The sequence below is a fragment of the Cebus imitator genome, unplaced genomic scaffold (genome assembly GCF_001604975.1).
Source record: "Cebus imitator isolate Cc_AM_T3 unplaced genomic scaffold, Cebus_imitator-1.0 Scaffold1, whole genome shotgun sequence".
Classification (NCBI taxonomy): Eukaryota; Metazoa; Chordata; class Mammalia; order Primates; family Cebidae; genus Cebus; species Cebus imitator.
Window position 1 is genome coordinate 15,566,063 of NW_016107316.1, and position 23,010 is coordinate 15,589,072.

At 45.3% G+C, this 23,010-nt stretch overlaps 2 protein-coding genes across 2 annotated transcripts; both read right to left on the minus strand.

Annotated features, from left to right (window-relative positions):
* Positions 1-3,237: 3,237 nt before the first annotated feature.
* On the minus strand, positions 3,238-12,652 carry SF3B6 (splicing factor 3b subunit 6). Its single transcript, XM_017526730.2, has 4 exons — positions 12,397-12,652; positions 10,334-10,452; positions 3,666-3,804; positions 3,238-3,498 (listed from the first exon to the last, which is right to left on the minus strand). Exons 1-4 carry the CDS (start codon positions 12,424-12,426, stop codon positions 3,409-3,411), a joined length of 378 nt encoding a protein of 125 aa, XP_017382219.1. The 5' UTR covers positions 12,427-12,652; the 3' UTR covers positions 3,238-3,408.
* Positions 12,653-13,618: 966 nt separating this feature from the next.
* LOC108302965 (quinone oxidoreductase PIG3) lies at positions 13,619-21,202 on the minus strand. Its single transcript, XM_017526721.2, has 6 exons — positions 20,733-21,202; positions 20,241-20,383; positions 18,923-19,190; positions 17,122-17,334; positions 15,727-15,923; positions 13,619-13,951 (listed from the first exon to the last, which is right to left on the minus strand). Exons 2-6 carry the CDS (start codon positions 20,376-20,378, stop codon positions 13,769-13,771), a joined length of 999 nt encoding a protein of 332 aa, XP_017382210.2. The 5' UTR covers positions 20,379-20,383; positions 20,733-21,202; the 3' UTR covers positions 13,619-13,768.
* Positions 21,203-23,010: the final 1,808 nt, after the last annotated feature.

Sequence of the window (23,010 nt, forward strand, 5' to 3'; positions counted from 1 at the left end):
GGGATGAGCTCCATTCACCCAGATGGAAACAGAACACTTTGCACTTTGTGCATCTGAACAGATGAAGATATGTTACGGGCTTGAAGTCATACACGCACATTGGGAAGTTCCTTGTGAAAACAATGTGTGATTCTGACTTGTTTTCACACACATTGCCTAGTTTCACCTAGACTTGTTCTGACTTATATTGAAGAATTACTTTTGAGATGTATGATTCTGAACTTGTTTCCCCATATTGTGCTTATGTCATCAACATTTATTGTAACTGACTAGAAACACCACTTAGGTTTTAAAATCAGCCCACTTATTGGTGTAGGTTATGTGTAGGTCATGCATAGGTCAGAGGAGCCTGGGGCAATGTGCTCAACCATTTTTCTTTCAGTTGGTGTAAGGTGAGAAGAACTGCCATAGTCGGGGTTTTTTAAAAAAAAATCATTTATTATTTTAAAAAATGGAGATGGGGGATCTCATATGCGGCCCAGGCTGGTCTCAAACTCCTGGCCTCAAGTTACCTTCTCTCCTCAGCCTCCCAAAGTGTTGGGATTATGAGTTTAAATCACTGTGCTCAGACGATAGAGTTTTCTATCAGTGATGACATGAAATTGTTTCAAGATTGAGGAGGGAGGGGCTAACAGGTACTGTTAGTGTTCTTCATAAACCCACTAATACATGCCACATGTGTCATACATATGCTATGGGGCCATGTCATCATGGCTAAATGATCTACCTTTTTTGTCTCCAAGAAATCCTGGCTATATTCCTTTGCTGAGGGTGGAGGAGTTAATAAAGAGGCAGTTCTTTAGGATGGAGAATGATGAGGGAAAGGAACTGCTTTGCATTTTAGTCACCCAAAGTCCCTGTGCTCACCTCTATTGTGGTACTAGACCAGCCAGAGGGTGTTTCCTTCAGAATGTCTTGGTTCCTGGCTTTCTTTCATGACCCAAATGCCTATAATTTCTTAGAAATCAGCCTGTATAAAAGACAGGCATATTTTCTGCTGTGACACAAATAAGATAACTAACGATGGCATCAAGGACTATTTCAGGTGCCCACTATGGGGCATATAAAAGATCTCGGTCTAGAGTATTTACAGCTGAGGTGGGTCAAAGGAGACACCCACTAAAAGAACTCCCCCGAAGTGCAAATACATACTGACTAGCACCTGGAGAGAACAGGCTAAGCTCTGCAGGTAATCTGGGAAATGAACCTTTTTACTGGAGCTCCTAAAAGATGATGCAGAAAATTATAATGCAGTATACTAATGAGTTTGGACATTGTCCTGTTACAGCCACTAAAGTTGTTAAACAGAGGAGCAATAATAAGATCAAGGTCACATCAGTTGTTTTCAAACTTTCAGTCAATGAATTCTCTATTCATACTAATTTTTTCTTAGAAACCCAAAAACTTAACCTACATGAAAGTAAAGCAACTCTGGCACATGTGTGCACATATAAACACACAGTCATCTGTTGCATTCTTAAAAGCAGTTTGAAAAATTGAGCTTTGGATGCCTTATGCAGAGGATTGATCATAATATCCTCAGCATCTTGGTACAGTACTGTGTGCAAAGCGGGGCTCAGTGTTTGTACACTGAGTGCAAGTTCTTGTAACTTAATTGGGGCAGGACACACAATTTCCAGACAATTAGAGGGAAGTTTTAAAAGTCTTAACTTTAGGTCATGAAATTCAGCTAACAGATATATTAATCCAAATGATGGACTGGTCATGATTGCTAATAGAAGGAATTTTTCCTTGTTATTAAAACAACTACACCAGAGGCAAGCCAGCCTGACACTTAGACAAATCACTTTTTTTTTTTTTTTTTGAGACGGAGTTTCGCTCTTGTTACCCAGGCTGGAGTGCAATGGCTCGATCTCGGCTCACCGCAAACTCCGCCTCCTGGGTTCAGGCAATTCTCCTGCCTCAGCCTCCTGAGTTGCTCGGATTACAGGCACGCACCACCATGCCCAGCTAATTTTTTGTATTTTTAGTAGAGACGGGGTTTCACCGTGTTGACCAGGATGGTCTCGATCTCTTGACCTCATGAACCACCCGCCTCGGCCTCCCACAGTGCTGGGATTACAGGCTTGAGCCACCGCGCCCGGCGACAAATCACACTCTTAAGTTTTCAATTCTAATTTCAGTTTTTCTCTTATAAGCAAGTCTTTTAGAAAATTCTTTTTACATTACCTAAAGGCACACCATGCATTACAAAAACTAATAATACATGCATAAAAGCATTCAAAAGAAAATTACAGCTGTGGCTCCTTTCTTATCTGCCAACCTTAGAAATGACTCTTTTACTCTCTTATAGGCCTTTCAAAAAACACTCAAGATATAATTAAAAGCAGAATTGATGCTCTTTGTCCATTGAATTGATTCAGTGTATGTACCCTTCAAATTGATTTTAGGTTCCAATTACACACAAAACAATTAGTCTGTATTTTTCCATTTGGTCCATGCCTAAGTGATAAAAAGAAAATTATGACTATATTCTTCCAAGCTGCCATGATGATGAATGGGGTAATAACCATACTATTTCCATGTCATGAGAACTCATGATAATAAGAATGAGCATTAAGTATTTTATTTATGGCAAAGATATTTTATGAGCTAAGGTCCAAAATACATACAGATGCTTAATAACTAAAGGAAAAGGACGTAAATACAATCTTAGACATATAACAACCAACACCACTATCCAAGCAGCTTGTTCTCAAACTTCTACCAATGTGACAACCATTATATACCCATAATTTTTTAAAAAATTTAGAGAGGCAAATCTAAGCTTGTAACAGTGTACATCTAAATGACCATTTCTAGAATAGGCCTCTGTCAGTACCTATACTGACAAAGGTGTTTTGTTAACTATAAAGCAAGCATTATTCAAATGTAAAGTCTTGGTTAATAACTAGTTGCTATTACACCAGCTTTGTAGGTTAGCATTTTATTCATTTACCCAACATCATGAGCTTTGGTTTCCTCACCTGCAAAATGCAAATACCTATCTTCACTGAGTTGTTATAAAGATTCCATTATTAATAGACATTCAATAAACAGCAAGTTCCTTTGATGGCTAAGCACTGCACTGGACCCCGGAGGCATTAAGCATATAAAGAGGTCCTATTCTCAAAAAACTCGGAATCCCTAGGAGCACCTACAATTCCTGAAAAGCTTCAATTGTTTTTTTCCTGGTATCAAACAGGGAGGGAAAGTTCAAGAGAAAAGACAGACGTGTTTCACAAAAAGCGACAGGTTTATTAATATCATGTATTCTGATATGTATCAAAGTTTCAAGGTCATTTTGAAGCTCAAGTAAGAAATCACAATATTTAGTATTAATTAAAAAGGAAAAGGTGGTAGTTGTCATTCATGGGTTTCAGTCCAAAATGAAAATGTAGAAAACATTTATTTTGGTGGATCTGTGTTGATGCCATACTTCTCCTTGAGAAGCTTCAACTGTTCCTCCTTCTTCTTTGTGTCCATCTTCTGAAATGCCTGGAAATGTGGTGAGCATCAAAGTTGAATTACCAATCTACAGCCACATGAATTTCACCAATACCATTAGCCAAAAAATAGTCACAGTAGACATATATCATCACAGTACAGTTCTACACTAATTTTCAAATGAGATCACCATACAATGAGAACTCGGCTATACTTACCCTGTTGGCATTATAGTACAAAACCACAAGGTATCTGTTACAAACATTGAATCCCGATAGGTGATCACATGCATTCTTGGCATCAAAGATGTCCTCATAGACCACATAAGCTGTTCCTCTAGTTTCAGGTGTGTTCCCCCTGGAGAGTTAAATCAAACTTAATTAAGATATACGTTTACCTGAGCATTGAGTTGAATAACAGAACTGTCTTTTAAACTGGTAACTGTCTTTTAAAGACAGTAAACTGAAATATGTTTTTAAGTATTTTGAAACCAACCTGAAACCATCAGAGGAAGTAAACACGGATAGATAAACTAGATAAGCCTGTAATTTCCTGAATTAGGTAATTTTGTTTTTTGTTTTTATCTTAAGTAAAACATCTATAGGTCAAGCTTACTTTTATATCAGGAATACTAGGAACACAGCTACTACACAGAACTCAGCTTCTCCCACTCTGTCTGGCTCTACATTACTTTTTTTTTTGAGACGGAATCTCACTCTCGCCTAGGCTGGAGTGCAGTGGCTCGATCCCAGCTCATTGCAACCTCTGCCTCTCAAGTTCAAGTGATTCTCATGCCTCCCAAGTAGCTGGGACTACAGGCATGTGCCACCGTGCCCAGCTAATTTTTGTATTTTTAGTAGAGATAGGGTTTTGCCATGTTCCCTGGGCTGGTCTCGAACTCCTGACCTCAAGTGATCGAGCTGCCTCAGCCTCCCAAGGTGTTGAGATTACAGGCATGAGTCACCAAACCTGGTCTACATTCATTTTTAATACAACTCAAACTCTAATGCATGATACAGCTGTGTGGCTGGGGAGAAGGGCTAGGCTTCTGCAAAGATGGGAGTGGAAGTGCGCTTATAGATAGGGTTATCTGTGAGCAAGGGCAGAATGCTGGAAGGTAACTGGAAGTGGAAACTAGACCTTACTCATAGATATGGGGCTGCTGTTAGCGTAGGTATTCCTGGCCACTTCCTGCCTTCACTTCATCAGCTTCCTCTGAGAGAGGTAGAGAAGTGTGAGGAGCAACAGTACACTAAATTGCAAACAGCAGATGGCCATGTGATTGTCAGTGGGGACAATGCGTAGAGTTCCCACTCAGTTCATGCTCTGGATGACAAGATGGCCCCCTTGCCTCCATCTGTGTTTTGACCACCCAGTGCAACTGTGGAATGAGGTTTAAGATTGTGGGCTGACTTTCCATCTGCCATAGTCCCTATATAGGGTTGAATAAAAGCAATAGAGCCATGGGAAGTAGAGGTGCATGCCTAGACTTGATCTAGGACAAGACTACAGTCTGGGCCCTGCTCAAGCTTCTGCTTCCTATAAAATTGAAAAGGTAGAGTGCTGGGGGTGATTGGAGGGTGCCAGTGTCAATGAATACGCTCACTTTGTCAGGTTACGTGGGCCTGATCACGGGTTTTAGAATGTTCTTTAGGCTCTGGGAAGTCTCAACAACTTTCAGACTTTTGACTTTTAAAAACTTAACAAGATTTTTCAGTTCCTTAAGAGCAAAGGTGATCTTATGCCTACTTCGTTTACTCCTATAGTGCCAAACATAAGGCAGACGCTAATATGCCTTTGAAAGGTGGAGATCTACTTTCTCCTATCAATTCTCTCACACATACTTTCTCCAGGAAGCTCAAAACAAAACAAAGCAACTCTCTTCCCCTTACATCTTCTTAGGAACTAGCATAGGGTTAGACACTAACCCCACTTTAAAGACTCTGCATCTCAAGTGTCCCAGTCTTAATTAATTATCAGCCTCACATCTTGAGAGCTGTATTTTAATCTGAACACACACACACACACACACATACATATATATATATATATACACACACACACACACACACACTTTTTTTTTTTTTTTTTTTGAGATGGAGTCTTGCTCTGTCACCCAGGCTGGAGTGCAATGGCGCCATCTCGGCTCACTGCAACCTCCACCTCTCGGGTTCAAGCGATTCTCCTGCCTCAGCCTCCTGAGTAGCTGGGATTACAGGCACCCGCCGCCATGCCTGGCTAATTTGTTTTATCTTTAGTAGAGACAGGGTTTCACCATGTTGGCCAGGCTGGTCTCAAACTCCTGACTTCATGAATCTGCCTGCCTTGGCTTCCTAACATGCTGGGATTACAGGCATGAGCCACCGTGCCTGGCCAATTTGAACTTTTAAAAGCATGTATTTGTACCTACCATGTATAGAGCACTGAACTAACATTATTTTCTTATTTTTTTGAGATAGTGTCAAGCAATTCTCATGCAAGTGTGTGCCACCATGCCTGGCTAATTTTTGTATTTTTAGCAGAGATGGGTTTTCGCCATGTTGGCCAGGCAGGTCTCCAATTCCTGGCCTCAAGTGATCCACTCTCCTCAGCCTCCCAAAGTGCTGGGATTATAGTTGTGAGTCACTGTGCCTGGCCATAATATTATTTTCTTGATTGGCATTAAAAGCTTCGAGTAGGAATAACACCTGATCATGTAACTTAGCCTCTCTGAGCTTCACTGCCTCACATGTCCAGTGCCATCAGGCTCTATCATGTACCCTACCTTCCATGTGGGTTTAATAATCAAAAGACGTAACAAGTATGAAAAAGTTTTAACAAGTACAAAGTACCAAGTGTCTGCTACATGTCAGCCAGGGTCAAACCAAATCATCCTGGTTTGACTGGGACCATACAGATTTTAGTATTGAAAGTCCAGTCTCCCAGAAAATCTCTCCATACTGGACAAACTGGGAAGGTTGGTCACCCTAGTGCCAGGTATACAATAAAGGATGACCATAGTTGTGGAACAGAAAAACAGCTGTTTCTCAATCTATAATTTAGACCTAAGCTCCTGTATCCTAAAATTCTGTGTTTACACTGTGTTCTTTCTGTGACAGGCTCTAGAAATACAACAGTGAAAAAGACAAGCATCATCCCTTCCTCCAAGCTTATACTCAGGCAGCAGAAAGACAATTAATAAATATGAAAGAATTATAAATCTCAAGAAATGTTTCAGCCCAGCAATGGTGGCTCATGCCTGTAATCCCAGCACTTTGGGAAGCTGAGGCGGGAGGATCACCTGAGGTCAGGAGTTCAAGACCAGCCTAGTGAACATGGTGAAACCCCATCTGTAGTAAAAATACAAAAATTAGCTGGGCATGGTGGTGGGCGCCTGTAATCCCAAATACTCAGGAGGCTGAGGCTGGAGAATCACTTGAACCTGGGAGGCAGAGGCTGCAGTGAGCTGAGATCGTGCCATTGCACTCCAGCCTAGGTGACAAAAGTGAAACTCTGTCTCAAAAAAAAAAAAAAGTTTCATAAAGGAAGTAGAAAGCTGTAGCAGCTTAGTGGGAAACAGGGAGCTACTTCAACTAGGGTGGTCAGGGAAAACCTCTCTGAAAAGGCGGCAGCGAAGCTGAAACCTGAAGAATAAGAGGGAGCCAGGCATGAGATAAGCTGGTGAAAACCAATCCAGATACAAGGACTAGACGCACAAAGTTTCTGAGCTGCTCTGCACCCTTCTCAAGATGACCCTGCTTTATTCCTTGTCTTTTCATTTTGGCTTTCTGAAACATTCTCTAACTTCATTGATTTAAGCATCCCTTAATTGAATGCTATCAATAAACTTTATAATGCCTTCATAAACCAATCATAACCACTTTTCTATATTTTTTTTTATTTATTGAAACAGGGTCTCACTCTGTTGCCCAGACTGGAGTGCAGTAGCATGATCTTGGCTCACTCACTGCAGCCTCCACCTCCCAGGTTCAAGCGATTCTCCCACTTGAGCCTCCCAAGTAACTGGGATTACAAGCACATGCAACCATGCCAAGCTATTTTTTTTGTATTTTTTGGTAGAGATGGCATTTCATCATGTTGGCCAGGCTGGTCTCGAACTCCTGACCTCTGGTGATCTGCCTGTCTCGGCCTCCCAAATTGCTGGGATTACAGGTGTGAGCCACTGCATCTGGCCTATTCTGTTTTCTATATTATTCATTTAGTGTACATTGGGTGCTTACCATATATCACACAAGTGCTATCAACACAGAAACAAAAAGAATATATGTTACCAGCCCTGGAGGAACTCAGCCTGCTTGGGGCAACAGATGAGTACAGAGACAACAGCAAAACCACGTGTTAACCTGGGAGAGACACTTGGAAATGCTATAGGAGCAGAGAAGGAGTGGCTAATGAACACAAGGAAGGAAAACTCTGTGATAAAGCACCTTCACAGACACTGCCTAATTTGATCCAAGCTAAATATTTTTTTTTTTTTGAGATGGAGTCTTGCTCTGTTGCCCAGGCTGGAGTGCAGTGGCATGAGCTCGGCTCACTGCAATCTCCGCTTCCCAGGTTCAAGTGATTCTCCTGTCTCAGCCTCCCGAGCAGCTGGGATTACAGGTGCCCGCCACCATGCCCAGCTAATTTTTTTTGTATTTTTAGTAGAGATGGGGTTTCACCATGTTGGCCAGGATGGTCTCGATCTCCTGACCCCGTGATCTACCTGCCTCGGCCTCCCAAAGTATTGGGATTACAGGTGTAAGCCACCGTACCCAGGCACTAAAATTCTTTTAAGACAAGTAGGTTGGGAAGACTGTATCTCATAGATAATTGAAGCCCAGATAAGGTTAAATATTTTGCCCAGTTTCATAAGAGTAGGCAAGTTAGTATTTAAACCCAGGCCTTACAACCAATCCATGCTGCTTCAACGTTAAAAGCTAAAAGGCCACCACCCAAATTATCTCATACAAGAGAAAACCAAAAAAGCTAGGCAACTAGTCACACACATGGCTAGTAACAGGGCCTGAAGTAGAATCTTGTCTCCTGATTTTGAGACAAAATCAGGTCTTGAACTCCTGATTTTGTGTGTGTGTGTGTGTGTGTGTGTGTGTGTGTGTGTGTGTGTGTCACAGTCTCATCCCATTGCCCAGCTGGAGTGAAATGGCATGATCTCGGCTCACTGCAACCTCTGCCTCCTGGGTTCAAGTGATTCTCTTGCCTCAGCCTCCCAAATAACTGGGATTACATGCATGTGCCACCATGCCGGGCTAGTTTTTTGTTTCTTTAGTAGAGATGGGGTTTCACCATATTGGCCAGGTTGGTCTTGAACTCCTGATCTCTGGTGATCCGCCCACCTCAGCCTCCCAACCTGCTGGGATTACAGGCAGGAGCCACCATGCCCGGCCTTGAACTTCTGGCCTTGTACACCATTCTTTACATATCTAGAGTAGGGTTTCTTAATCTAGAGTCCTTGTATCCCCTGAAATATATGCAACATATGTGTGTTCTTCTGCGGAGAGGGTCCAAAACTTTTGCCAGATGCCCAAAGAGGACTGAGACCTCCTAAAAAGGACAGCTGGTCTATGACACTTTCACTTTCATCCCCATCTGAGTACCAATGATCATGCATTTCCAGCTCTTGGTTTACTCCCTGGAGGACAGTGTCATTAAAAAGGAGGGCCCTCAAGACCTCACAGTCCTAAAGCCTGGAAGGAGTTCTCTCAGGTCATACAAGACAGAATTCCGACTAGAAATAAAAACTTTATACGTAGTCATTACGGTGGTAAAATAATAATAATTTTTTTTTTTTTTTTTTGAGACAGAGTCTCGCTCTGTCGCCCAGGCTGGAGTGCAATGGCACGATCTTGGCTTTCAGCTGACCGCAACCTCCGCCTCCCGGGTTCAAGTGATACCCCTGCCTCAGTCTCCTGAGTAGGTGGGATCACAGGCATGTGCCACCACATCGGGCTATTTTTGTATTTTTAGTAGAGACAAGGTTTCTCAGTGTTGGTCCGGCTGATCTCAAACTCCTGACCTCAGGTGATCCACCCACCTTGGCCTCCCAAAGTGCTGGGGTTACAGGCATAAGACACTGTGCACAGCCAATTACAATTTTTTTAAAATAAAAACTTTAGAACTCCTTTCAGATGGACTCTTAAGCCACTAGCCCTTTCATATGAGTTAGGGTGTCAGAGGCTATGGTACTATGTAATGTGGAGGTTCAAGTTAGAGTCAGAAGATTTTACCACTAAGCACTGTGAGACTAGAAAGGTACTTTTACTCTCAGGGCTATAGTTTCGTTGAATGCAAATAAAAGCACTTATTATGGTTAATGATATTCAGTAGATGTCCAGCAAATATCACTTGCAGGTATGAACTCCAATCTTTATATTAAATTAAAACATGAAAGCTTGTAATTAGATGTTTTCCCCTATACTTTTAAATCTTCAATTGAAGAACTGTAGTTGAAAATATCATTTTTTTTTCTGTTACTTTTATACTCCTTTACTTAGTTTATTCAGATTCTGGGGTTATTTAAAGAGACAGTGATGATTGTTGAGAAAATTACAGAGCTACTGCATACAAAAAACAGCGTAACACCTAGCTTTACAAATAGTAGGTATGCAATAAATGTTAGTTCTTTGCCTTCTCAACCAGTGTCCTCAAAGCATTCATTGAAACTCAAATCCTCTTCTTGGCTCTCATTGAGCTGGATCATTAGGGTCTCAGTAGGTTTTTCCCCCCTTCAAAAAGATCTCATCTCTCTGATCTCAATCTGTTGGTCTCTAGGCTCTTGGTAAGGGTTGCTGCACTACACACCGCACAGGGCGGCCTTGCCGTCAGCTATAATTCTGAGATTACAGATTATGCTATCATTTTCTTTAAATGACCCAGTAAGACTCACACTCTGATTTGACGAATAGGTCCATATTTCCCAAATATATCATACATTTCTTCAGCTGTGATTTTGTATGGCAAATTTCTTATATACAATATCCGATTTACTTCAGGTGGAAGTCGAATCTAAAATGAGAAATATGTATTGTTATTATAATTAGGAGAAGTGCTACAATTTAAAAAAATTCTTAATGATACATAATACTAAAAAGCTGTGAATAAGAGGTATAATTTGATGTTTCTGAAAATGCCAAGATCTTTGAAAAAGCAACAGAGGCTGGGTGCAGTGGCTTATGCCTATAATCCCAGCACTTTGGGAGGCCAAAATGGGAGGATCACTTGAGCCCAGGAGTTTGAGGCTAGCCTGGACAAAAAAGTGAGACCCCCGTCTCTACAAAAAATTTTAAAACCTAGCCAGGCATGGTGGTAGGTACCTGTAGGCCTCCTCAAGCTTTACTGCCTTCACTCCTGCTAACACCTGAGTTGGCCTATACCCTCTTCCCTGTCCATCCCAGGAAATGATCCTGATTCTTGTTTCTTAGAGAAAATAGACATGGCCAATTGGTAAATACTTTTCATCTATAACTACCTACTTTCCCTCCATTACTATGCCAACCTTCATCTACTCAAAACCTTCACTTCTCAACTTAACCTATCTTTCTTCCATATCAATCTGCTGGATTGTTCCCATTGGCATAAAAATACACCTATATCACACATCTTTTAAAAAGTCAACTATCTGGCCGTGCGTGGTGGCTCATGCCTGTAATCCTAGCATTCTGGGAGGCCGAGGCAGGTGGATCACTTGAGGTCAGGAGTTCGAGACCAGCCTGGCCAACATGGTAAAACCCCGTCTCTACTAAAAGTACTAAAAGTTAGTTGGTCATGGTGGTGGGCACCTGTAATCCAGCTACTCAGGAGAAGGCTGAGGCAGGAGAATTGCTTGAACCCAGGAGACAGAGGTTGCAGAGAGCCAAGATTGTGCCCCTGCACTCCAGCCTGGGTGACACAGTGAGAGTCCAACTCAAAAAAAAAAAAAAAAAAAAAAAAAAGGTCAACTATCATCCAATTTCCCTACTTCCTGTTTATAGAACTCATGGGCAGAGTGTCTTTGCTGTTTCCAGTTTCTCAACTTCCACCATCTTTTCAACCCATTGCAATCAAGATTTATCCACTGAAATGATTCCTATCATCAAGGCCATCAAAAGTCTCCATTTACATAGCCAGTAGTAAAATGCCTATCTTTCCTTTCCCTTTTTTTTTTTTTTTTTTTGAGTCAGGGTCTCGCTCTGTTGTCCAGGCTGAAGTGCTGTGCAGAGGCACAATCACGGCTCAAGGCAGCCTTGAACTCCTGGGCTCAAGCAATCCTCCCACCTTAACCTCCCAAAGTGCGGTGATTACAGGCATGAGGCACATTGCCTGGCCTGACTTCATCTTATACCTCTAAACGTTTTGCAGTTGACTAATCTCTTTTTTGAGTTCTTTTTTTTAAGTCTCTGTAACACTGCACTCTCGAACACTAGAATGTAAGCAGAAGGACTTGTTTTATTCACTGCTATATTCCCAATACATAAGACTAGTCTGGCACATAGTAGCTGTTCAATAGATATAACTGATCAATTATTTCCCGTATGGCAAGATAGTAGGTGCTAAAAAAAATACTGTTTCAATTAATATATTAATGAAGGCTCCAAAAAGCTCCCAGGCCCTAGTTTTTGGTGAACCATTTAGTTAGTTATTGAGGACTCGTCTGCGCTATCGACTTTTAGCCGAGGAGATACTCCTAACGCCAGGTCCTTAGGTGCAGGTCAAGCAAAGAGGCTATAGGGGTAACACTATCACTGACACTAGGGTAGAGACTGAGGAACTCTCAAAAGGGGTGAATGTAGAAATGTCGCTCAAGGAGCATATCTCTGAGGATGGGACCAGGATACTGTCTTCGTTGACAGGATAGGAATTCTGGGGTTCTCCGCTTTGCGGACGGAGGAGGGGCAAGAATGCTTCGATTCACGCTGCTGAGAAAGTCAAACCCGAAGTTCTCCCACCTTCCACAGAACACCCGATACTCACGTTCGCCCTCTTGGCCGCTTGCATCGCCATCTTGGCGGGCTGATGAGGTTTACCGTAGCAAACACTGAAATTCCTCCGGACACCTCCGGATCTCGCTAGGCTTCGGGCGCTACACCGCGTTAGATGCAGGACTTCAACATCCAGGATCCGCCGGAAGCTCTAACAGCACCCCCGAAATAGCGCCGTCTCACGCCGAAACGCGCTGACGTAGCATCCCCCTTCGAATAGACTCCGGGGTAAAACCGAGCCTGAGCGAGACGCAAAGCCGGAAGATGGAAAGGCGAGCGTCCAAGACACTTCCGGGCTCCGTAGCGTAAAGGGCGGGGCGTAGCCTCCAGGCGAGATGTTCCGGTAGGGGAGGCCCTGAGCAGAGGGACCTGGGTGGAGGGGGCGGGGCCTGAGGAGGACGGTGAGCTGGGGTGGAGCCCAGGTGAGTAGCTGGGGGGCGGAGGAGGCGGGGCCTGAGCTGCGTTTGACAGGTGGGGTGAGACCTAGGTCAGTAGCGGGAGAGGGCGGGGCCTGAGGAGGGTGCTGAGAGCTGGGGTGGGGCCCAGGTGATACGGAAGGGGGCTGGGCCTGAGGAGGTGCTGAGCTAGGGTGGGGCCCAGGTGACTAACGGGGCGGGGACACAGTGCCTCAGGAGGGTGGTAAGAAGTGGGGTGGGGCCTGAGGAGGGTGGTGAGAGCTGGTGCGGGGCCCAGGTGAGTATCGGGGAGGGGTCGGGGCCTGAGGGCGGTGAGCTGGGGCGGGACCCAGGTGAGTAGCGGGGAGGGATCGGGGCCTGAGGGCTGTGAGCTGGGGCGGGACCCAGGTGAGTAGCGGGAGGGGGCGGGACCTGAGGAGGGTGGTGGAGGTGGAGCGGGGCCCAGATGCGTAGCGCGAGGTGGTGGGGCCTGAGGAGAGCGGCGAGAGGTGGGGTGGGGCCCAGGTGATTAGCGTGCGGGGACAGGGCCTGCTGTGGTGCCCCTTGGTTGCGGGGTGCGTGGGCAGGTGTAGAAGACGCGAGGTTGGACCTGGGCCTCTAGCCGTGCGCAAGGCAGAGTCTCCGGGAGTCTGGCGGTTTGTGTCACGGCTGACGCTGTAACTATTCCCCGAATCTCAGACCCTGGAGGGGCCTTCAGGTTGAGCCTCAGCTGGTCCGGCCTCTGTAATTCCCACTGCGACGCCCGCCGGACTCCCACCTCACCCCCGCCTCAGCGGCCCGAGTCCTCTTGCTGCCCTACCAGTTCACTCTTTATTTCCTTAGACCACCAGCTTTTTTTACACGACTCTGGGGGAAGCACCCGGTTTCTTGCCTGTCTATTGTAAATCTACTTCAGGTTTGCTCTGCAAAGGCCTGGGGTGGCCGCATCCTGTCCTGCCCACTCCTCCTTCACTGGGGCAGTTCCAGGACGATCTTGCCCATGTTCTTGTTGGTCTCCATGTACTTATGGGCTTCCTGGATTTCGGTCACTGGGTAGATTCTGTCCACAACCGGCAGTAGACGTTGGGGGCCCTCCGTGGAGAAGTGGGGCAGAATTTGCTCCGTGAAAGCATTCACTAGCATTTGCTTGTACTGAGACAAGGGAAAGATCATCAGCCTGGAAGAGAGCCTCACCCTGCCCTCCACATCCTCCTCAGCTTTCCTGCTCTCTCTGAAATCACATGTCTGAAAAAGCACAGAGACACTTAACCCCTCACTTCGCAGCATGTGTGTGCAATACCCCCCTGAAGGAGTGATGTGTCATCTCAGAATATGTCTGATAGATATATTGTTCATTTTGAGATGAAAACACTGGAGAAATTGTAGTTTCAGAAAAGACTAGCTGACCTGCCTCTTCTTGCATGCAGCAAATCATAAAGATTCCTCTGGGAGGGGTAGCCTCCTCATACTAGGGCAAGAAAATAGCACTTACCACCAAAGACTGGAAACGGGGCTACAATGGATCTGAATAAATATGCTTAAGGAAGTAACCCTAATCTTCAACTAGTTTTACGCCCCCTTCCCTGCCCTATATATCTCCTAGTGACTTCCCTAGAAATTTACCATCCCTAGCCAGACTTTGTGTTGTTATTTCTTCTCAAATTTATTGTTCTTTGTCTAAAAATTACAAAAGCATCTTACTTTGGCCACTTCTTTAGACTTCACTCTCTTGTGAAGATCCCTATATACATATAAAATGAATAAAATCTGGTCGGGCACACTGGGTCACACCCGTAATCCCAACACTTTAGGAGGCCAAGGTGGGTGGATCACTTGAGCCCAGGAACTTGAGATCAGCCTGGGCAACATGGTGAAACCATGTCTTTATAAAAAATACAAGCTGGGCATGGTGGTATGCCTTTACTCTTAGCTACCCAGGAGGCTGATTATGCCACTGCACTCCAGCCTGGGTGACAGAGTGAGACCCTGTCTCAAAAAAAAGAAAAAGAAAAAAAAGTACATGCTTATCAATTTGGTTTCTAGATCTAGCTGAAGAAACCACATAGGAGCTAAAGAGGGGTTACAGGTGATCTCTGGCTCCCCTGTACCTCCAAATGTGTGACTTCTGTACCAGATAAAGACTGAAGCCTGAAGTAAAATGTTAGTGTCACTGAAAGCCTAAGAATTGTCTTTAAATAAAGGCTTCACCCAGGAGGCAGCCACAGATAGGACTCATAGGCTCAATGCAAAAAGGATGCTTAAGCTCTCTTGTCCCTCAGGAGGTATGAAACCTTATGGTGGAAACATTCGCAAAGTTGGTACCCAGTAGACTGACAGATGGACGATTTCAGGAGCATATAATCTTTTTTTTTTTTTTAAATGGGGTTTTGCTATGTTGCCCAGGGTAGGGTACAGCAGCTATGCACAGGCGCAATCATAGCTCACTGCAGCCTCGAAACTCCTGGGCTCAAGCAATCCTCCCCCTCAGCCTTCCAAGTTCCCCAGCTGGGACTACAAGTGAGTGCCACTGTGCCGGGCATGGAACCTATCATCTGTTGAAGGCCAAGGCTTACTTAGTTTTTACTCACCTGAGTCTTTCTTAGCACATTGAGATGAATTCGGCCTTTGAAAACAAATTCTTGGAACTACTAGAAGTACTTCCCAATATGGTCTGAGCTTTGTTCATTCTGTTAGAATGTTCAGATAATATTTGAAGTGTCAGCTACACTCTTCATGATACTGAAGGCTCTATCAACCAATCTGAATCAGTTCTCTGAAATCAGGTTCCCAATTTATCTTCATAAGGGCAGGTTTCTTCATAGAAACTAACCTCCCTAACATAAGATAGAGCTTCCTTTCTTGGGATAATGTAAATGAACCATAATTTTTCTGGGTTAAATCACATTTTCTTTTCATTCATCACTCACCTTATTGTCCCTAGATCTCAGCAAACTGGTGATCAGACTTCCTCGCTTAAAAAGTAGCTTTGATAACAGGGGCCCATTGATGTCAGCTCCTCCTATCAGACCATAGAGAACCCAGCGACCATCAAGAGCCAGGCAGTTGACATTCTTCTCCCAGTAGGATCCGCCTATGCAGTCCAGAATAAGATTAACTCCAGCACCTTCCATAGGAAACAGATTTGTGATGTTCGATATAGAAAGCTTGGTGCAAAGTAAGATACCATGATATATTTGTAGATTATGGATGTAAATAAATACAGATACAAATGGTAAATCTATTGGTTGGAATTAAAAACACTGCTTGAAAAACCATTGTAAATGGAGTTTAGATAGCAGAGCTCTGTCATAGCCTGTGTTCACCCTTTATGATGCCTAGCTACAGCAAGAAGGAAATGAGGCAACACCATGACCTAGAATCTCCTCTCATGCCAAAATAAGTACAGTCCCACTGACACCCAGACATGACTGAGAACAGAATACAGGAGGTCAAATTTAGGCTAGTTGTTCACATCGAAGTTAGAAAGTGTCTGCACTGGGTTACTGGAATTATAGGCTTGCTAGCTTTGCTTTCATCTCTCCTTTTCTACCCTTATGAAAAATGGAGGTTGGGCTCAGTGGCTCACGTCTGTAATTTCAGCACTTTGGGAAGCCGAGGCGGGCAGATCACCTGAGGTCAGGAGTTTGAGACCAGCCTGGCCAACATAGTGAAACCCCGTCTCTACTAAAAATACAAAAATTAGCTGGGCATGGTGTATGCCTGTGATCCCAGCTACTTGGGAGGCTGAGGCTGGAGAATTGCATGAACGTGAGAGACGGAGGTTGTAGTGAGCCGAGATCACTCCATTGCACTCCAGCCTCAGCGACAAAGTGAGACTCTGTCTCAAAAAAAAAAGGAAAGAAAAAAAGAAAAACGGAAAGGGATAAGCCAAAAATAGACAGATCTGGCTTTGGAATACAGAGATGTGCACATCTTCTCACCCATTTAGGGTGCTACCACTCAACCCTACCATGGCCAACTCTAAACTGGTCTCTTCCCCAAGCCTCCTGTTACCTAAGTGTGGAATGCCAGTTGGGAAGAAAAGGTGCTGGATAATTCTAGACCAACTCTGCATGATTATCCACTTTCTAAAGTGTGGATGAATCATATCTCTTGCAAGAATGCATATGGAAACCATCTTAGATCTAGATATGACTACCTGTCTCTAGTGGTCAAATACCATAGTACTAGAATTTGGCCAGGGTAGTTGTTGTGCACTTAGTAGAGGCAAGACTGAACCATAGCATTGGCAACTTTGGGACTGGTGGGGATTTTATTTAATCGTCTCATATTCCTGCTGAACTGTAGAAGCAGTTGTTTACCTTCGGTGAATTTCAGCGTTGCCTCAGAGAAATCCTCTTCTTTGTAATTGAATCCAGCAGCTGCTCCGAGCTTTTCTGCCATTTGAAGCTTCTGCTGGGAGCCAGCTGTGACCAGAGGAATGGCTCCAGCCATCCGGGTGAGTTGGATCGCAGCTGTGCCCACACCACTCAGTCCTGCATGGATTAGCACGTGGTGTCCAGCCTGAACGTTTCCTGTGACAGAAAGTACAGGGTTCTCTTTACTTTGCAACTGCTGCACAATCCCCACGCAAACATATTCTATCAAGATCACCTGGCCGTTGCACCAAATACCAAATCAATATTTTGCTTTTCCTTTTTTATTGGGGGGAAGCTGGTGGGGTAGGATGCTGTGACTCAAACACAAACTGTCTTGCTTTCTTTAGAGAGCGTGTTCTTTGGAGAAAGAAAAAAAACATATTGACAGTCCCTTTTTGTCTTATTACCTCTGGCTAAAGTGGAAAACAGGCTTTTGAAACAGGGCTATAAGCAGCCCACATCCATAATCTCTATTTTACCTATGATATAACACCAAAATGCACATCTCTGACTTACACCTGAATAAGTGAGAACAACTATCATTCCCATGGTCACCACCCAAAGCCAGTCCTTCTAGAGTCTGAATCTGACCACCAGCTAGTCTTCCTGATCCAGGCAACACACAGCCACCAGGCTCCTCTTCCTAAGATGGCACTTTCATTATGTTACTTCCTCCTCACAATGTAAACTGCTTCTCCATTGGCTTTTGCATTGAATCCAGACAGCCTGATATTCAAGGACACCATGATCTGACCCCAGCCTCATTTTTCACAAGTGACAATAGTCATCCTTCACTACTGAGTACAGTGGCTGGTCTCACCTTGACACTCTCTTTTTCTTTGAGACAGAGTCTCACTCTATCACCCAGGCTAGAGTGCAGTGGTATGATCATGGCTCATTACATCCTTGACCTTCCTGGGCTCAGGTGATCCTCCCACCTCAGCCTCCTGAGTAACTGAGACTACAAGCATGCACCATCATACCTGGCTAATTTTTGTATTTTTTATAGAAACAGAGTTTTGCCATGTTGCCCAGGCCGGTCTTGAACTCTTGGGCTCAAGTGATCTGCCTTCCCAAGTGCTACAATTATAGGTGTCAGCCATCTAGCCCTGCCCATACTCTTTCTTAGGCCACCTTAGCATGCCTTTTTCCTTCACAAGTCTACCCGCCCTTCAAAGCCTTCTCTTCCAAAAAGCTTTCTGATTACCCTTCTCCACACCAACTTTTCCCATCTCCAGCTTCTATTATGGTTAGAGACAGGGTTCTCCTTCCAGACTCTATGGTCATCTGATCTTATGCATATGTTGCCTTCCCAGTTACTCTCTTCCCAGTTACTTCCCTGTGTTCTTTAAAGGCAAGGACCAAGTCTTCTTAGACTCCTTTATGTGAGTTCTTGACTGGCCCCAGTGAGATTGAGGAGGAATAAATGAGTCGATTGGCCCCTTCTGTTGCACTGGGAACCCCAGAGAGAAGCTCAGCATGATTTTGAGAAGCTGGGACTGCTGTTGGGCCTCTGGTGTTAAGATGTACATAGGCCTCCTATCCAGTGTTATCCAGGCCTTCTATCTGCTAACCATGATTCTCAGCCTCAACATCAAACTCTTCTAACATGGTTTGAGGACCTGACACTACAGGTGGTACAGCAGGGCCCGGGAGTGCCCTGGAGGATTGCTGGGATTCAAGGTGGCTGATTTATGAAGGTGTTGAGCCACACCATGTGGAGTGAGCATGGAGGCCTCCTCACCCACAAGATGTAACAGCTGGAAGGCAGTAAGCCAGGCCTCTGGGATGGCTGCAGCCTGGAGCAGGGTCAGTCCCTCTGGGATAGGCATGAGGAGCCCCTCGGGGACAGTGACATACTGAGCCTGGCCCCCACCGGGCAGTAGAGCCATGGCTGCATCCCCAATCTTCCAGTGTCCCTGGCAGCCAGGCCCCAGCTCTGCCACATGTCCAGATGCCTCGAGCCCCAAAATGTTGCTGGCTCCTGGAGGTGGGTCATATTGGCCTTGTCTCTGCAGAGAAAGAAGTGCACTAAGCAGTGAGCATGATCAGAAATCTGTGTGTCACCACCCTTGACCCCTCTTCCAATATCCCTGCTTTTTTCGTTTTCAGAAAGAAATTTCAGGATGAAATCAGGTTTTTGTAAGTCAGGAGAAGAGAAAGGAGAGGCCACTGGTTTTATGCAAATAAACTGGAGGTCACATGATCAGTGGATGTTATAACTGGGAGAGTCCTTAGCTATTTACTTTGTTTGAACCTCTTGCTTTACAAATGGAGAAACTGAGTCCCAGGCAGGGAAAAATTAGTAGTGGGATTAGGAACAAAACTGTGGACTCCTTGATGATGGTTCCCATGCGTCAAACACTAGGCTCTGTGCTCACTCACCCCAGTCCTCAGAAGCTGTAGAGCAGAGGGACTTAACTAGGAGTGTGTGCCAGAGCCACCAGAGGAGTATTTCCAAAGTACACTTGCCTCAGCCCCCATCACGCTTCTCTTGTACCCCAGGGGATTCTAATGCACATTTCTGAATGACCCCAACCAATGCAGCTGGCCCAGGTCAGTGAATCAGTAGCAGATAGAAGAAAATTCTCAGAGTACTGCCCGCTGTCAGCTGTGGGACTCTCAGAGTGGAAAGAGCTAAGAGGTCTTTGGAGCCACAAAGACCTCAGCTTGAATCCCAGCTCTTCTGATTGCTAGTATTGTGGCCTTGGGTTTTCTGCTTAACCTTGCTTCAGTTTCTTATCTGTAGAATGAAGAGGGTGAACTGGGTAGCCTGGGGAGTAAATGTGCCCACACCCCACAACAATGTTAGTTCCGCCCTCCTTATCAGGAGGCCTGAGCGGCTGTGGATTAGCAGGGGGTGGATTATGCTTTGCAAATACCCCCACTTGTTTTGTGTGAACCAAGGAGGCTTTCTGGGTTTAGGTCTGGGAAGCCCCAGCGCACCTGCCTGCTGAGTGTGGGGCGGTGCGCGCCTTCACATTTGGTCAGTGTTCACTGAGTGCTGTTGAGAGGGAGGCTCTGAAGTCCCGCCCTCCCCGGAACGGCTGAGCCCGAGGTACCTGCATTAAGTCCGCCCGGTTCAAGGCGCTGGCCGCCACTTTCAGGAGGACTTCACCCTCCCCCGGGATGGGCTTGTCCACCTCCTTCACGTAAAGGTTTTCTGGTCCACCCGGCTTGTCAAAGTGCACGGCTAACATGTTCTCTGAGGACACAGGGCAGGACAGGAAAGGGCAGCGCAGGGGCCGCTGTGTCCTCGCGGAGCAGCCCAGCTTCAGGCCGGCACCGCGGCGCCCCCTGCCGCCCCGCGCCTTGCTGCGCCGTTCTCCCGCAGACCCGGCCCCAGCCCCGCGCTCCTGCCTGGGAGTTCCCCAGCCGCCTCCAGACCAACCCCACCTGGAACACAGATTGGAACGGCGGGAAGTGGGATGGCGGTACCGGACTGGAAGCGGCAGAGAAGAACAACGACGAAGAGCGTCAGACAAATCACACTCCCTCTGAGTTGGAAGCCCCCAGCCCGACCCGGGTCCCCAGCGCCCTTGTGAGTTACTTACTCCTGGCCCGGCCCACTTCGTGGAGGCGCTGAGTGGTTCTGGCTCCTGCGGGTCCCAGTAGCAGAGCCCGAGCCCCAGAGCCCTAGGACTGCCTCTGCCACCACCGGAATGGACGGTTGGACTCTGGGCAGCCGGAGGGGTGGGGCTGTGCAGAACTACCCTCCCTCTTTTCCCTTTCGTCCTTTCCCCTTTAAAACGCAAAGTTAGAAGCAAGCAAATCAGATTTTCTTGTCCTTTTAGCCTGTAGAAAAAGAGTCTTTCAGCTTGGGAGAAAATGCGATTCTAGCTCTCACTGCAAGGAGAGGAAACTTCCCTCTCTCTAGGGAACGAGACCCAACCTCTTGGCAGGCGGATTGGTCCATTTTCCAGGCAAGGCCAGGCTTTTGGCACATTTACTGTAACAGGCTGGCATCCTGCCCATCTTGAGTATGAGTGGGCAAATGGGGTGCTGCTAAGAGAAGAGAAAGGAGCAGTTGGGGGGATGGGGAAGGAAGGCAAAACGCAGTCCTGGGATCCCTTATCACGCCCCCTCCTCCTGACAGTCCTGGGGGAGGGGTTCAGCTCCCGGAGAAGGATGCTGGCGATTTTGACTGAGTAAAAGCTGTATCCATAAGCTACATCAAGGTTTCTCAACTTTGGCACTATTGACATTTTGGACTAGATAATTCTTTGTTGTAGGAGATTGTCCTGTGCATTGCAGGATATTTAGCAGCATCCCCGGCCTCCTCCCAGTACATATCCATAGCACCCCTTGTAAATTCCTGTTTTAGTAGGAACCTCCCATCCTTGACATCTGATTACCCTCAATATCTGATCAAGTTCCTCATCCTCCACCATCCCCCAAGTGATATCCGACCACTGTGGCCTGTCTTCAGTAAGAATCCTGTTAGGTCAGTTTAAATAGAATCCCCCTTACCCCTGATGCCTCTTCTTACTCATTTTCCATCCATTGACCCCTACACTGCTCCTTGGCTATTCATTCCCACTTGTCCATGATGCATTCAGAGTTGATCCCGACCTGTCTTCTCCACTGCAAGACCCCGTTGCAGTGGTCCCTGTACCTGTAGTGATGGTGCTGAATAAAGTCTTCCTTAATGTGCTTTAACAAGTATCACTGAATAATTATTTCTTTAACACAACAGAGCAAAAGCCTATAGAGATGGAAATCTTAAAATGATGGGACTTAAGGAAACATTCAGGAGGTCCTGCTATGAGAATAACAGGAATTTTAGAAAGAGGAAGAGGAATGGATGAAGAAGACTCAATAGTTAAACAAATAAATTCTAATAATACCAACCACTAAGTATACTAAAGTATCCCAAGAAAACTAGGAATTGAAAGTGCCTAAGATTTTATCTTTGTGAGGGCCGGCACGGTGGCTCAAGCCTGTAATCCCAGCACTTTGGGAGGCTGAGGTGGGCAAGTCATGGGGTCAGGAGATTGAGATCATCCTGGCTAACAGCAACAGAGCAAGACTTCGTCTCAGAAAAAGATTTTTATCTTACTGAGCCCCTTGGTCAATGCAATCTTGTTGTAATCTTATAGTGCATAATAAGAAATATATATTTTTGGTCTTTGTCCTGGGTTTCTGCAATAGCACATTTAAAACCTTTGTTATTTTCTGAATAAGATCTCTTTCTTTTTAATTTTCTTTTAGTTTAACTAGATATAGGGTCTTGGTATGTTGCCTAGGCTGGTCGTGAACTGGACTCAAGCAATTCTCCCACCTCAGCCTAAAGTACTGGAATTATAGGCATGAGCCACTTTGCCTGGCCAATAAGTGTCGTTTATTCTAATAATGTGTTCTTGTACAGAGCTCCTAAAACCCTTGGAATTTCTTATGTGATAGAAGTGACTTTTTATATTCATAACAAGCCCTTATGAGCACAGTGGAGTTTATGCTAATAAAGTGACTTAGGGTGGGGGTCCTAGATAGCTTCAGAATGAGCTGGTCACCAGAAAGACCCTGGGAAAGGGAAGCAGGGGAGATTACATGCTATAAAAACTCTTTTTTGTTGTTGTTGTTGAGACTGAGTCTCACTCTATTGCCCAGGATGGAGTGCAGTAGCTTGATCTCAGCTCACTGCAACCTCTGCCTCCTGGGTTCAGGCAATTCTCCTGCCTCAGCCTCCTGAGTAGCTGGGACTACAGGCATGAGCCACCATACCAGGCTAATTTTTGTGTTTTTAGTGGAGATGGGGTTTCACTATCTTGGCCAGGCCTATGTTGAACTCCTGACCTCAGGTGATCCACCTGCCTTGGCCTCCCAAACAGCTGG

What these genes read in the sequence shown, in the direction of transcription:
- SF3B6 (XM_017526730.2), bottom strand. Translation starts at nt 12,426, where the DNA reads ATGGCGATGCAAGCGGCCAAGAGGGCGAAC. An exon ending in AAGCGGCCAAGAGGGCGAAC is followed by an intron (nt 10,453 to 12,396) that starts GTGAGTATCGGG and finishes TTCTCATTTTAG; the next exon opens with ATTCGACTTCCACCTGAAGT. An exon ending in CCTATTCGTCAAATCAGAGT is followed by an intron (nt 3,805 to 10,333) that starts GTGAGTCTTACT and finishes TTAACTCTCCAG; the next exon opens with GGGGAACACACCTGAAACTA.
- LOC108302965 (XM_017526721.2), bottom strand. Translation starts at nt 20,378, where the DNA reads ATGTTAGCCGTGCACTTTGACAAGCCGGGTGGACCAGAAAACCTTTAC. An exon ending in ACCGGGCGGACTTAATGCAG is followed by an intron (nt 19,191 to 20,240) that starts GTACCTCGGGCT and finishes CTTTCTCTGCAG; the next exon opens with AGACAAGGCCAATATGACCC. An exon ending in AACGCTGAAATTCACCGAAG is followed by an intron (nt 15,924 to 17,121) that starts GTAAACAACTGC and finishes TTCCTATGGAAG; the next exon opens with GTGCTGGAGTTAATCTTATT.